At 48.2% G+C, this 15,040-nt stretch overlaps 1 protein-coding gene across 8 annotated transcripts in view; it reads right to left on the reverse strand.

Moving 5' to 3' along the window:
- CUX2 (cut like homeobox 2) overlaps positions 1-15,040 on the reverse strand; it is a 266,060-nt gene that overhangs the window by 3,461 nt on the left and 247,559 nt on the right. For all 8 annotated transcript variants that reach the window (XM_082355808.1, XM_082355805.1, XM_082355809.1 and 5 more), the window contains 5 exons: positions 12,571-13,370; positions 11,195-11,354; positions 5,953-6,225; positions 4,519-4,707; positions 2,962-3,235 (listed from right to left, as the gene is read on the reverse strand). In XM_082355808.1, coding sequence (XP_082211934.1) covers positions 2,962-3,235; positions 4,519-4,707; positions 5,953-6,225; positions 11,195-11,354; positions 12,571-13,370 — 1,696 coding nt within the window. The remainder of the gene's footprint in view (positions 1-2,961; positions 3,236-4,518; positions 4,708-5,952; positions 6,226-11,194; positions 11,355-12,570; positions 13,371-15,040) is intronic.

The raw sequence follows: 15,040 nt of genomic DNA on the forward strand, positions 1-15,040 counted from the left end.
ATATACTATTACATTAATTTCATCTGTTTCTTTTTATTTTTTTTTAAATGTGGTTCCTAGAAAATTTTATATTATATATGTGGCTTTCATTGTATTTCTATTGGACAGCGCTGTTTTAGAGCATTTTTCAAAGTCAAACCCAGATCTAGCTTGTGGCAATAACCCCCTGCTTCTTTCCTGGAGAGACTCTTAGACATCAGCCCAGAAGGGGAAACTGAGGCACACAGAATAACTTGTCTAGGTCACCAAGGCACACAGAGGCAGAGCTGGGACCAGAACCTGGGAACCCTGAACTCCAGTCCAGAACCCATCCTCTCTTCACTTCAATGGCCTCCCTGTTGTCAGAGGGAAACTTATATATTATGTTTTAGAGCAGGAAATGATAGGAATGGGTCTAACTCCATTAACTATTTTCCTAATAGCATGAGGTCCAGAGAGGTCAAATCACTCGTCCAAGGTCAGAGAGCGACAGGGCTTCCTCAGCATCTATCTTCAATGCTGTAGCCCTCTGCCCTTTTTTATTAATGACATCATATATTATATTAATACCATTATTTAATAATATTAATAATAAAGTACATGTTACAGATAAATAATACTCACATTTATAAATTTTAATTATAAACATCATAATGATGGGTGCTTATCATGTATCAGGTATGGGGCCAAGCACTTTTGCAGGTTATTTCATATTTTTCATAATAACCTTATGAGCAGGATACTAGTCTCACTCCCACTGACAAAGATTACAAGGCTCAAAGAGGCACTGGGACTGCTACGGTCACACAGCCAGCAAGTAGTGCAGTTGGGCCCTGAACCCAGCAGTCTGGCTACACTCTCCTGCCTCCCTGGCTCCCTGCCCAGGTTGGGGAATGGTGCCCCATCCCAGGATCCTGACCCTGGAGGGACTGTGAAGGGTGATCTGGTTCACTTCTCTCTCTCAGTCCCTAATCCCTCCACAAAGGTGGCCTTGCCCACCTTCCAGGAGATTCTGTCATCTCCTTCAGTCCCCTCTAGAGGGAAAAGCTGCTGGGACCAGGGGGAGCGCTAGTTGTTTCTGGTAAGGTGGAATCTGAGAGTGTTTTGGGATGGCTCAATGCCTGAGCCTCTGTCCTTAGAGCTTCCAAACTGTAGATCAAGTATAAATATGAGGCTAATAGTCATTTATACCACAGTAAAAATTAGTCTTTTTCTTCAATTCCTGACTCCCAAATCTATAGCAGGTCCTCCCTGGTAATTTTTTCTGAAAACATCCTATTGTTCACCTTTCCTAGCGCTCACTGAAGGTTGTAATGATACATTAATATAAGTACTCATTTAATAGTGACCTTCCCTGCTAGTCTGTAAGAGATGCTAAGGGCAAGGACTTTGTCTTGTTCTCTTTGGTGCTTGGTACAGAGTTGGTGCTCAATAAACATTTACTAAATGAAGTAATGTATTCTTCTACAATTGTAACTCTTTGAGAGTGGTTTCTTTTGGGAGTGGAATTCTCTCTGCTCATTCAAAGCCCAGCTCAAAGGCCACCTCTCTATAAAGTTTTCCCTAGGTAGAATTCCCTTTTCCCTCAGCCCCTTATTCATTCCTGTTTTACCATTTATTAGGTTGTTGCAAAATTATCTGGTTTGTGATTTTAAGCTCCCTAGGGCAGGGATGATAGCTTTGAACCCCTGTATCTCCTGACCCTAGCTCACTGTGCATACATGGCAAATATCTGTTGAATGAATACATTGAATAATAATGGAGGGCTCAGTTCCTGTGGGAAACAAGAGGGGAGAGAATGTCCCCTGGGAGAGAAGGAGGGCGTGAGGCTTTAAGGACCTATGTCATTTGCTGTTTGGCAGGCTCTGGGTCTGAGCAAGATTAATAAGCAATATTTTACAAAGTATGTACGCTTGAAGTGTTTCATTTGATCCTCAATTCAGCATTGCGGGGTTAAGTATTAGGTTCCTTATCTGTAAAACAGGGATGAGACTCAGAAAGGTACAGTGATTTGCCCAATAACACACAGCCAAGGTAGGACTTGAACTCAGGTCTGTGTGATGCCCACGCCTGGGCTGTGGAGAGAGATTTCAGGCATTCCACCCTTCCAGGCTCCTCCTTCCTCTTCTCTCTTGGTGATCAAGAGACTCTCCTCTCTGGCACCACAGAGGCACCAGAGACATTCCTTGCTCAGGGGGCTTGGTGGGGCGTGCCTCAGAGATGGTCCTTGAAATCCCATCAACCCTTCTCTGCAGGGCTCTCAGGAAGCCCTTCTGTGGTCTCCCTGGGAACTGCTGGACCCAGTCAGTGCCCTCAGCCAGCCCTGGGACTAAATTCCCGGGCGGCCCAGCCCACGGCAGGTCAGCTGCTCCTAAGACTAGGGACTGGTGAGTGGGAGGAGGCGCCATAGAAATAGGAATCACCCATTCCCTGAGGTGGATGGTGCCCGAGGGGCCGCCACAGGGGTTTCCTTTGGCCTTAGGAGTGGGAGAGGCCAAGAGCCCCAAATCGGGGCTCTGACACAAGGTTCAGTGGGTAGTTTGGGTTCCTCAGGCCTGTGCCCCAAACACCATTCCCTGTCCCTTCATAGACGCGGAGCAAGCTGGGTGAAGTCATAATAAAGACAGTGACAATAATAATGTCAACACCTACCACATACTGTGTGCCAGGTATTTTATGTAAATACGTTAGCCCATCAAATCCTCAGGACAACTATATGAAGTAGATCCCATTATGGTTCCCATTTTATAGGTTAGAAGACTGACGCTCAGGGAGGTGAAGTCCCTTGCCCAGGCCTCACAGCTGGAAATGGTTGAGCTGGGATTTACCAATAGATCCAGGTCTGCCTATGTTATAAAGCTAAACACCTAGCAATATGGTCCTCCTATCTCCCAGAGGCCATGCTGCGCTCCCTCCAGGCCCCGGGACAGGGAAGGGGGTCCGGCTGAGACCCCTGCCCACCCTCCCACTCAGTATCCCTACCTGTAGTTGTGGAACCAGTTGATGACGGTGTTGGTCTTGAGGTTGAGCTGGAAGGAGAGGAGCTCGATGGTCTGCTGCGAGGGGTAAGGCTCCATCTGGTAGGCCTTTCTCAGTGCCTCCTTCTCCTCAGGGGCCAGCACTACTCGGGGCTTCTTGATTTGCAGGAGGCTCAGGTCCTGGGGCTGCAGGCAGGGGCTGGGGCACTCGGAGCGGGTGGCTGGAGACTCACTGTCTGAGCCGGTGCTGATGAGGCCGTACCTGCGCTTCAGGTAGGCTGGGGCGGGCGGGCGGGTTGGGGAGGGAGGGGGGGAGGGCTGAGAGCGGCCGACCAGAGGCCCATTGCTACCCGAGCTGAACCAAGCATCAGCCAGCGGTCCTCAAAGCCCTCCATGCCCCAAACGTAGGAACCCCCGCCCAGTCTCAGCCTTTTCTCCTTTCTTACTCTCCTTTCACTTCCTCCTAGCGAGACGCTCGCCTACTCACACCTGGTCATTAGCACTCTAATTGTTAACATATGTAGAGGGTTCGCCTCACAGACAGGAAGTGCTTGAAAAATGGTGCTCTGCAGCATTCTCTTGATTGTCAGAAGTGTCCCTGAATTTCACTACTTTTGTTGGGGGCAGGGGCAGGACATTAATTTTAAACGAACATAGTCATTGCATGATGCATATCAGCCTCAAATTGTCAAGATGTAGGGGAAGAAAGGCACACCTCAGAATGGAGGAAGTAAGGCATTAGGGTCTCATTTAATCCTCACAGCAATGCCCTGAGGTAGATGCTGTGACTCTTACTTTCAGATGAAGTAGAATGAGGCACAGAGAAGGGAAGTAACTTGCCCAAGGTCACACAGCCAGGAAGTGGCAGGACAAGTTCTCAACTGTACAGCTGTCTGATGCCAACAGCCGGACTTGGCCCTGCCCCATGTGCCGCTTACAGCTTGGCTTGACCCTGGGCCCTCATCATGAACTGCCTTGGTGCCCTGGATGATGGCTTTCCAACTCCTTGTATCTTATCTCCCAACTGGACCCTGAGCTTTTTAAGATCCAGGAATCCCTTATTCACAGCATGAGACTGGGAGGGCACAAAACAGGTGCTCAATGCCAGCTCATTTTTTCAGGGATATAAAATAATATTAGACCATGTAAGAATCTGCAATTTCTTGTCCACTTCCACAAGGGAGGATTCTTGTTTGCTGGGTCAATTCTGTGCTTCGTTGTGTAGAAGCTGGGTAATGGGCAAAGGAGGTAATACAATAGGGAGGTGATGCAGAGGATGGAGGGATCAGAGAGAAAGGGGGTTTTGCGGAATATACAAAAGATTTTGGAGTAGCTGTCGGTGTGGGGAAGGATGCTGAGAGAGATGGGGTATTGGAATTTTCAGGGGAAAAGTAGTAAATGTTTTAATGGCTTGCAGTTATATTCTGTGGAATTGCTATTTCTTGTAGCCCCACACCACAGTGAGAATGGACTCACTGGGACCCTGAGTTTATCTGGGTTAGAACGAGATATGGTTCCAACGGGAAAACTTGAGGCCAGACGCAGAGTACCCAGTGCTTACCTTTTTTCTCCAGCTTCTTCATGTCCCTCAGCTTCTCTACATTGTGGGGGTCATTGAGCCACAGCTGCATGCGCACAAAGGGCTCCCGCCCCTTCAGGCTCAGCTTGTGCCAGGGTTTCGGTCGGGACAGCAGGTCAGACACGGAGCCCTGTGTCAGCCCCAGGATGCTCTCCCCAAATAGCCGCTGCCCTGGAGACAGGGGAGGAGGGCAACCTGTAACCCCCAGGCTGGGCAGAGGTGCTCCCAGGAGAGACAAGAAATAGGCCAGAGACATGGGAGAACCCAGGGACTGTCTCCACTAACTCAGAAGGGAGGACTAGACACATGGGGGAACCCACACCCAGTGTGTATCTGGAAGAGACCTTTCTGCAAAATATGAGATGGCGGCGGGCAGACAGCTACCAAACGAAAATGCTTTCATAATTTAGATGTTCTTCACTCCTAGGGGATCCCTGAGATTGTCTGCAAACTTCATGTGTACAAATTAGTATCACCTTGTCAGAGAGTAATTTGACAGGTTTTATGAAAATGTCAATGTGCACATCCTCTGACCCAGCAATTCCACTGCCTGGGATTTACCCTCCAGTTGTATTTGCCCAAGGGCACAAAGACACATACGGACACAGTTTCAGAGGCAGCAGGAAACTGGGAACAAGCAAAATGCTCATCAGTTGGGTAAAAAATGTGGGGCATCCATGGCCTGAAAAATTTTGCAACAGTGACAAAGAATGCAGGTGGTCTATTCATTCTAAACTGGAAGGGTGTCCACAAACAGTGTTAATTTTTAGAAAGCAAGTATAAGGACAGCCTGTGTATAATTTCATCTATCTAGAAAAAAGAAAAGAAGAAACTAGGTGAACATATATTCTTGTATGTGTTCAGAAAGTGTCAAAGAAGGGGGAGGCAGGGGAGATTTTACTTTTTTATTTAAATTTTAATTCTTTTTTTTCTGTACTATTTGGTATTTTTAAATAAAGATGCCTTATTTTTATTATAGAAATTGTAGTGAAAAGTTGGGGCTTGTGTGTATCCCTCTGGGATGGGGGCTTGACTCCCACTTGAGACTTGGAGGAGTTTGTGATTCAAAAAATTCAAGAATCCAGATTTCTCCTCTGTGCCCCCAGCACTGGATCAGGATTGTGTTAGAGTCTCACTGTTACTGGGATTCTCTAAGTCCTCCTGGAAGGAAGTTTTGAAAGCTGTGGGCTCAGGATTTTAGGTCCTTTTCAGACGCGTATTGACCTCCCTTGTGTCCCACTCCAGAGACCCAGGTCAGAGTCAGATGCCTCCCAGAGGGTCCTGGATGCCCCAGGGCTGACTGGCACCTGCAGGCAGGACCCCAGTGCCTGGGATCTCACTGCCGGCACTTTCCTTAAGGCAAGTAGGAGCCAAGCGGGGCAGGAGGCAGCATCCCTGATTCCCGCCACCCTGTACCTAGGTTGTTGTCTGTGAGGACCTCTTTGACCCTCTTGGTGATGGAGTACGTGTCCAGCTCGGGGGACATGGCCACAATCTCCTGGATGCCCCCTGTGGTCTGGCTGCCTGAGTACATCTTTCCACCCAGCGAGGAGCTGGAGCGTCCCTCCGGCTGCTGGTTCTCCTTGCTGCTCTCCAGTGTCAGACTCAGGGGCTCCTGGGATGTCTTCTCCGGCGGCTCCGTGGGACTAGGGGGTGGGGATGGCGAGGACCTTGGTTCAGTGGGACTGGCTGTGGGCCACAGAGAGACAGAGAAGGCGGTTACTGCAATCTGGCATTGACATACATGGTTTGGGCAGGCTTGTTTGCTAGAGCCAAGAGTTGGCAACACCCCTTTTGCAACCACCATAGTAATATCTCAGGCAAGGACCATCCTGGATGTGAAAACTAGCAGATGAAAGTTAGATGAGGAATAGGATATCCACATAGTCCCAAAGTATCTCCCCATAAGATACTTATTAATTACAAAGGGAAAAATAGTAACTTTACGGTACAGCTACCTGCCAGACACCACCTTAACCAAATGATCAAAGTTAGCATCACCAATCATAGGACAAATAAACAACTGGTGCCTCCTGATACGATGTACTGAGAAGGACACAGCATCACTTCTGTGATATTCCTGCCCAAAGTGCACAGTCTGAATGTAGCCACGAGGAAGCATCAGACAAAGCTGAACTGAGCCAGTCTACAACATGACTGGCTTCTAGTCTTGAAAAATGTCAAAACTGAAAAACAAAGAGAGGCAGAAGAATGGTCCAAACTGAAGGAGACTGAAGAGACATGATGACTAACTACAAGTTATCCTGAATCTGATCCTGGACAGGGAAAAATAAAATTATATAAAGGTGATTACTGGGACAACTGAGGAAAGTTGAATATAGATGGTGGGTTACGTAACAGTATTGTTATTATTGTAAAATTTCTCATGCTTGGGAAATACTTGTTGGAAACATTTAGGGGTAAAGGGACATGATGTCTTCAATTAATTTCTCAAATGGTCGAGAGAGAAAGAGCACAAATATGGCAAAATTAGCAACTGGTGAATCTGTGTGTAGGGTCTAGGAAGTTGGTTGTTCTATTGCTTCAACTCTTTGGTAAATTAGAAATTACATCAAAATTGAAAGTTAAGGAAAAAAAGGAGTTGGTAATGACCTACAAGTCCAACTACTGGGCATCAGCTAAATAAAATACAGTGAGTCCCTGCAGCAATTAATGTAATGAAAAGATGTCCACATAAGATGAGTAAGTTCTGGGATCTGATACACAGCATGGTGGCTGTAGTTAACAATTCTGTACTATATGACAGTTGCTGTGACAGTACAGCTTTAATGTTCTCACTATAACAACAAAATGGTAATTATGTGAGGGGAAGGATGTGTTAACTAACCTTACCATGGTAAACATTTTGCAATATATACATCTATCAAATTGTTACATTGTCTACCTTGAACTTACACAGTGTTCTATGTCAAATATATCTCAATAAAGCTGAAAAAAGAACAAGAAGAGATGTCCACAGTACCTTGGCATGTTAAAAAAAAGTGAGTTTTAAAACCACATTTTTCATTTGTCAAAAGACATTTTGTGTGAACGTATATTTAAAAACCACTTAGAAGTTATCTTGGGTGGGATGACTTTGTCAAACCTCAGTTCCTGAATCTGTTAAATGGGGCTGTAAAGCAAATAGCGCTACACTTGCAACTATCCTACTCAGGGCCTGGAGAGGACTCGAGATAATGCGGATCACCTCTTGAGGAATCAGTCACTCACTGGACTTTCCAGCGTGAGCTGAGCCTCTGGACAATCCAGGGAGGGCAGGGGACTTGCCTAGGGAGGTGCCCCTAATAGGGAGGGGCGTGTAGTACAGGGTGTCTAGGAATCCCTGTGCCGGTCCACAAGGTGCCTTCCAGCGAAGTAGAAAAAGGTACCTCTTCCTCAAAGTATTTAACTGGTGCCTGATGGAAATTTGTTAAGATAAACATAAAAATGTATGATAAGTAGGAAGTAAAGGGAGCCCCATAACCATCCTGCAGTGGCTTTGATTCTAGAAAGGATATCCTGAGCCTCTCTCTGCTCTAGATGGGTTCTTCCTTCCCTGTGGGCAACAAGTAGATCACTCTGATCAGACCACTCTCATGCTTCAGAACCTTCAATGGCTCCCCACTGCCCCTTGCACAAGAAACGTGTACCTCCTTGTCCTGGTATTTAAGGCTCTGGACTCTCTTGTCCCTGCCCACCTCACAGACCTGGAGCAATTCACAGTCCCCTCAGTTACCCCTCTCCCCACAAACCTCCTAGGCTCTTCTAAACCCCTGTGCCTTTGTTTAGGCTGGTCTTCCCACTCTGAAAGCCTTCCCCCTAACCTTGAACTCCTATGTATCCTTGAAGACCCAGTCCCAAATGCCCCTTCGCTGAGGTGTACACCTTTGGGGTCTAAGAGCACCTTGACTACACATTGTCACGCTTCACTATAATTTCTTGCTTGTGCCAGATCTCTTCCTTACTAGATACAACAACAGTGATGATGACGACAGTAATTCATGAAGCTTCCTTTTACTGAGCACTTAATGCCTAGCATAGTGCTATGTGTTTTACACCCATGATGTCAAATCACATTCATAACACCCCTAGGAGGTAGGAATGATGGTATCCCCTTTTACAGATGAGGCAACTAAGGCCCAGAGAGGTCAGGCAATATGTCTAAGGTCACAGAGTGGCTACTGGCAAAACCAGGACTTGAGCTCAGGTATGCTTATGCCCGACATGGTCTTCTCATCCACTAAATACCAGCCCCTGGAAGGCAGAGAACATACGTTAGTCTTAGAGCCTGGGGAGGCAGGAGGTGCTTTTGAGTGAATACATTTCAGTCAGGACCACTCAAATCTCTGTTTCCACAAACCTGGGGTCCTGGTGTCCTGATCTGTGGGTAAGCAGGGGACAAGATGTCCACCCTCATCTGCACTTACCTCCCTTCCCAAACCGTGTATGATTCTGCCTCCCAGCCTTTGCTTTTGCTGTTTCTTATGCCAAGAACACTATTCTTGATTGTTTTTGCCTAACTCTATCCCTACCTCAAATCCTTCCATTACAAAGAAAAAAAACAAAACAAAACAATTAGACATTGGGGAAATACCAATAAAAATTATGAGATACCACTTCATACTCACTAGGATGGCTACAGTAAAAAATGGAAAAATAGCAAGTGTTGGCTTGCTGCTGGAATGTAAAATGCTGCAATTGCTAGGGAAAACAGTTTGGAAATTCCTCAATAAGTTAAACATAGAATTACCATGTGACCCAGCAATTCCATTCCTAGATATATAGCCAAAGGAATTGAAAACGGGTGATCAAAGACATGTTCATGAATGTTCATAGCAACATTATTCACAGTAGCCAAAAAGTGGCTTACCCCTCCAATGGGATATTATTTAGCCATAAAGGGGAATGAAATTCTGACGCAAGCTATAGCATAGAAGAATCTTCAAAACATCATGCCAAGCAAAAGAAGCCAGACACAAAAGATCAGATATTATCTTGATTCCATTGATATGAAATGCCCAGAACAGGTAAATCCATAGAGTCAGAATGCAGGCTTGGTGGTTGCCAGGGGCTGTGGGGGAGGAGGAAGTGGAAGTGACTGCTAATGGGTATGGGATTTCCTTCTGGGGTGATAAAAATGTCCTAGAATTGTACAGAGGTGATGGTTGCACAACACTGTGAATGTACTAAATGCCACTGAATCGTACACTTAAAAAAATGGCTAAAATGGTAAAAAAAAAAAAAAAAAAAGGATTTGGGACCTTTCACCAGTGTGGGCTCTGAGGTGGAAACCCTGGGAGGCAGGGGAGTCTAACAGCTTCCAGTCTTGCCTTCTAATCCTGGCTCTGCCACTAACTGGCCAGTGACCTTGGGCAAGTCACTGTGCTATTCAGACCCTCGATTTCTTCTTTTGTAAAACTGAAGGACAAATAGTCCCTCTGGTCAAGATTAACACAAGTATTAAAGAAGAAAACACTGTAAGTGGTTAGCACTGTGTGTGACAAATGACCGCCGTCATTATAACAGTTGTATTAGTCCTCAATTATAAAATATAAAATATTTCAAAGCTATAGAAATGTACAGAAAAGTCCTCCCTCCCTTCCCTGGGCCTATCACCTTAATAGATGTTAACACTGCCATATTTGCTTCAAATTTCCCTGTTTGTTTTAAAGAAAAAAAGGAACAGAGACAGCCAGAGCCCTCCGGTTCCCTCCCCGTCTCTTCCTGGCCCCTCCCTGCCCAGAGCAGCCCCTCCTCACAGGCAGGTGGGTGGTGGCACCTTTTTTCATTTCTTGTCTGTGGGCATTAACTTCTAAAACAAACACCATCACTGGGAGGTAAGATTTTGTTCCCTGACATTATGTTTCAGGTACTATTCCTGTTGATACCCATTGATCTGGTTCATTTCTGTGAACCTGAGATATGGTTTTTGTCCTATTGACCAATCCCCACTTTAGAGATGGACAAACTGACTGAGCTGAGGTCCTTGGACTTGGAGTCTGGCCTCTCTTTGTCTCTGCCTTTCTCTGGTCTCAGCAGGCAGGTCAGATGTCCTGTCCTGGCAGCCATCCCCCTCATGGCCTGGGTAGGCATCTCACCAGGGCCTTGATGGATCTGCCCACTGATTGTCACTGGGGAGGGAGCCTGAGCTCCTTGGAGTCCCCACCTCAGGGCCCCAATCCCTCTACTCTCAGGTTCTGTAACTTTGGGCAATTCTCTGAGCCTCAGTTTCCTCACCCAGGAAAAGTTCAGACTCCACCCTGCCTGTGCATCATTAATGGATGGATAACAGCTGCCCAAGGCCCTGTGCTAAGAATGATTCTGAGGCTGCATGCTGGATTGCTGGGAGAAAGAGATCAATCAGCAGACTCCTGACAGGATGGGAAGGAAGGTGGGGCTCCCCGTGCAAAGTATTTTTTCCACTTGCTCCACGCACCCGGGCGCCACCTAGAGGTTTAAAACCAGTGCCTGTCTGGCTGAAGGAAGGATGAAAGGGGAGCAGGGACACCAACTAGGAGCAACCTGCACTCTTTCAGGGCAGCAGCAGTGGCGCCGGGGCTGTGGGGACACGGAGGGGGGCAGACCCGGGCAGTGAAGCCACTGCACAGACTGGAAGAGTGAGGGCTCTTGGCACTTCTGGGCCCCTGTCTACACTCACCCTGGGAGGCGCTGGGCTGCTGGCTGACGGCCTGGCCGAGCTGGTCCGAGAGCCACAGCTGCATGCGGATGAAGGGCTCCCGCCCCTTCTGCGTCAGCTTGCTCCACGGCTTCGGCCGGGACAGCATGTCACTCACACTGCCCTGTGACAGACCCAGCACCTGGGGATGGGCAGGGCAGGAAGGGTAGGTCAGCAGGTCCCTGGCCATCCCCTCCACTACTCTCCCCAAGAACCCTAAGGCCCACTGTTCACTCCTGTTCTGAGAGGCCAGGGCTGCCTTCATGTGTTCTTCACTCCCCAGGTGCCTGCTGTGTGCCTGTGCTGTACCCCCCACCTGCAGTGCCCTTCCTGATTTCCCTCCATCTAAAAATCCTGCCTCAGGACTTCCCTGGCAGTCCAGTGGTTAAGGCTTCGCCTCCCAATGCAGATCCCTGGTTGGAGAACTAAGATCCCACGTGCCGCGCGGCCAAAAAACCAAAACATAAAACAGAAGCAATATTGTAACAAATTCAATAAAGACTTTAAAAATGGTCCACATCAAAAAAATCCTGCTTGGACTCTAAGACCCCTTAAGTGCCCCCTCCTCCAGGAAGCCTTCCTGTGTCTCCCATTCAGGTCATTTCTCCTTCCTCTGAGCTTATGACCCTTTGCCTGCTCTTCTGCTATGGCCGGAGGTGGTGTTTAAAACTACTTAACACGGACTTCCCTGGCGGCACAGTGGTTAAGACTCCATGCTCCCAATGCAGGGTGCCTGGGTTCGATCCCTGGTCAGGGAACTAGATCCCACATGCATGCCGCAACTAAGAGTTTGCATGCTGCAACTAAGGAGCCGGTGAGCCGCAACTAAGGAGCCCATGAGCCGCAACTAAGGAGCACGCCTGCTGCAACTAAGACCCGGCACAACCAAATTAATTAATTAATTAATTAAAAAATAAATCTACATTTTAAAAAGAAATAAAACTACTTAACAACTGGTACCAACCAATCAGGAGACCACCCCCCCCCCTCACCCCGCAAGCTAGGCTGAGCCTTAACCCTTTAGTGGATGGACCATGGGAGGGATGGAGGGTACCCGAGCAGGGTGGGGTAGGTGGCTATTTCCTAACCAGATGGACGGATTTCACAGCTTTAACAACTGCCTTGCCCTTGGCTCCCCTTCCTCCAGTGCCCAGGGACAGCTGGAAACAGGACAAAGGGCTTTTGGGTTCACACAGACTTGGGTCCGAATCCTGCTTCTGCCCAGTTCTTGCCCACGTGCACGCACACACTCACACACGCATTCTTTCCAGACCGTGGACATGGGATGGGGGTCCTCCCTCCCCAGGTCCCGCGCTCCAGGCCCTGGAGCCTCTGAGGGTGGGCCCCGTCATCTTCACCTTCTCCCCGAAGATCCTCTGGCAGATTCCATTCTTGGCCAGCTTCTCCTTGACCTGGCGCGTCAGCTCCAGGGTGTCCACCTCACGGTACATGTAGAGCTCGTATTGCTCGGGGGTCAGGGGCGGCACGGTGGGCTTCAGCGTGCGGGGCACGTAGGCCGGGTAGTAGGCCAGTCGCCCGCCGCTGCCCCCCTCGGGGCCGCCCCCCTCGACCTTGAGCTCACCCACCCTGGGGGGCTCGTCCTCGCTCCCGGCCGCTTCTTCCTCGGGGGCCGTGGGGGCCTCGTCCCCACGGGGCCAGGCCCGCCCGTTGGGCTGGCCGGAGTAGCTGGAGGAGGAGGAGGAGAGTGAAGGCGAGACGGAGGCGTAGGGGCGGCTGAGGAGGCCGCGGTCCGAGGCCCAGTGGTGGTCGAAGTAGCCGGCATCGCCGATCTCTGACTTGACCTTCCGGATGATGCTCTGCACAAAGGCGGCCGGGGACAGGACCGTGAGGGATGTCTGTGTGGCGCTGCTGCTGGTCCCCCCACTGCTGACACCACCGCCACCGCCACCACTCTCCTCCTGCTTGACGTGGGTCGGGGCCCCGTTCTGGCTCACGGCGGCCAGCGAGGGCCGCTCTGGGGGCGAGGAAGGCACCGAGCGGCCGCGGGGGCCTGCCTCCATCTCCAGCAGGGCCTGCTGCTGCGCTTGCATCTCGCGGCGCGCTTGTTCCAGAATGTTCTTGATGGCATCTTCTGAGGCGCTGGCGGGGGCTGTGCCATTGGTGATGCTCAGTGGGGCTGTCGAGTTCTTGGGCTCACCTGTGAGAAAGATGACAGGGTGGCTGGAGGCCCATGGGCAGGGCATGGATTGAAGGGCAAAGATGTTCACAGCACAGTATTTATACCAGCAAAATGTTGGAGGCAACCTCTTTGTCCAACAGCTGGGGATTGGTTAAGTAAATTAGGGTCCATCCCTATGACAATATTAGGCAGCCATTAAAAATCAGGTGGACAAATTATACTCCAATAAAGATGTTAAAAAAAAGAAAAAAGAAAAAAACTTACAGAAAAAAAAAATCAGGTGGACAATGAGATTTTAGCACATGTGGAGAAAGTGCTCATGGGGATAATATAACATTAAAGAAAGACTTGTGTTTTGCATATGCTGTGATCCATCTATGCAGATAAAAGCAAGTCCCAGAAGAGGACACACAGTATAACCTGCTTTCTAACTGAGCTGTGAAATAAGCAATGTATTAGTGAAAAATCTTTTTTTTTTTTAAGAGTGGTAAACAAAAAGGAACACCAAAACAGTGTTTCCCTCTGCCCTCTTAGTGGCCTTTCCCATGCTGAGGTCTCCCCACCCCTGGACCAACCCAGATCAACACAGCCCTTCCTCCATTACCTGGTTGTGCAGTCTATACCCTAGTGGATCCTCACAGCCCCAATTTTAATTTCCAGTTAAAAAGCAATAGAGCAATGGAATATTATTCAGCCATAAAAAGGAATGAAGCACTGATACATGCTACCATATGGAATAATCTTGAAAACATCATGCTAAGTGAAAGAAGCCAGACACAAAAGGCCACATATTGCATGGTTTCCATTCCTATGAAATATCCAGAATAGGTAGATTCATAGACACAGAAAGTAGACTGGTGGTTCCCTGGGGCTTAAGGGAGGTGGAGAGTAGGGAGTGACTGCTAATAGGTACAGTGTTTCCTTTTTGGGGTGATGAAGATGTTTTGGAACTAGATAGAAGCAGTGGTTGCACAACATTGTAAATATACTAAACACCAATGAATTGTTCACTTTAAAATGGTTAATTTTATGTTATATGAATTTTACCTCAATTAAAAACAAAGTAGGGGCTTCCCTGGCTGGCGCAGTAGTTAAGAATCCGCCTGCCAATGCAGGGGACACGGGTTCGAGCCCTGGTCTGGGAAGATCCCACATGCCACGGAGCAACTAAGCCCGTGTGCCACAACTACTGAGCCTGCGCTCTAGAGCCTGCGAGCCACAACTACTGAGGCCCCCGTGCCTACAGCCCGAGCTCCGCAACAAGAGAAGCCACCGCAATGAGAAGCCCGCGCACCACAATGAAGAGTAGCCCCTGCTCGCTACGACTAGAGAAAGCCCACACACAGCAATGAAGACCCAACGCAGCCAAAAATAAATAAATTTATTAAAAAAAAATACATGCCTATTGTGGACAGCTAAGAATGCACAGAAAGTTAAGATGAAAATAAAAATCCCCTCTAATCTTTCCCCCAGAGGCAACCACATGAAATTTTCTCATGTTTTTCCTTCCAATCTGTTTTCTAACAACATTCATGGGATGGTCACACTTGATATGTGGGAGTGTGGCCTGGTTTGCCCTCACTTGGTGTCAACATGAGTATTTTTTCCTATGATTATAAGTTCTTCCATCTTTAATGGCTGCATATACCACTGAGGAAATACCCTGTGCTTTACTTACCTGATCCCCC

Source organism: Balaenoptera borealis (genome assembly GCF_965194805.1).
Source record: "Balaenoptera borealis genome assembly, chromosome: 14".
Taxonomy (NCBI): Eukaryota; Metazoa; Chordata; class Mammalia; order Artiodactyla; family Balaenopteridae; genus Balaenoptera; species Balaenoptera borealis.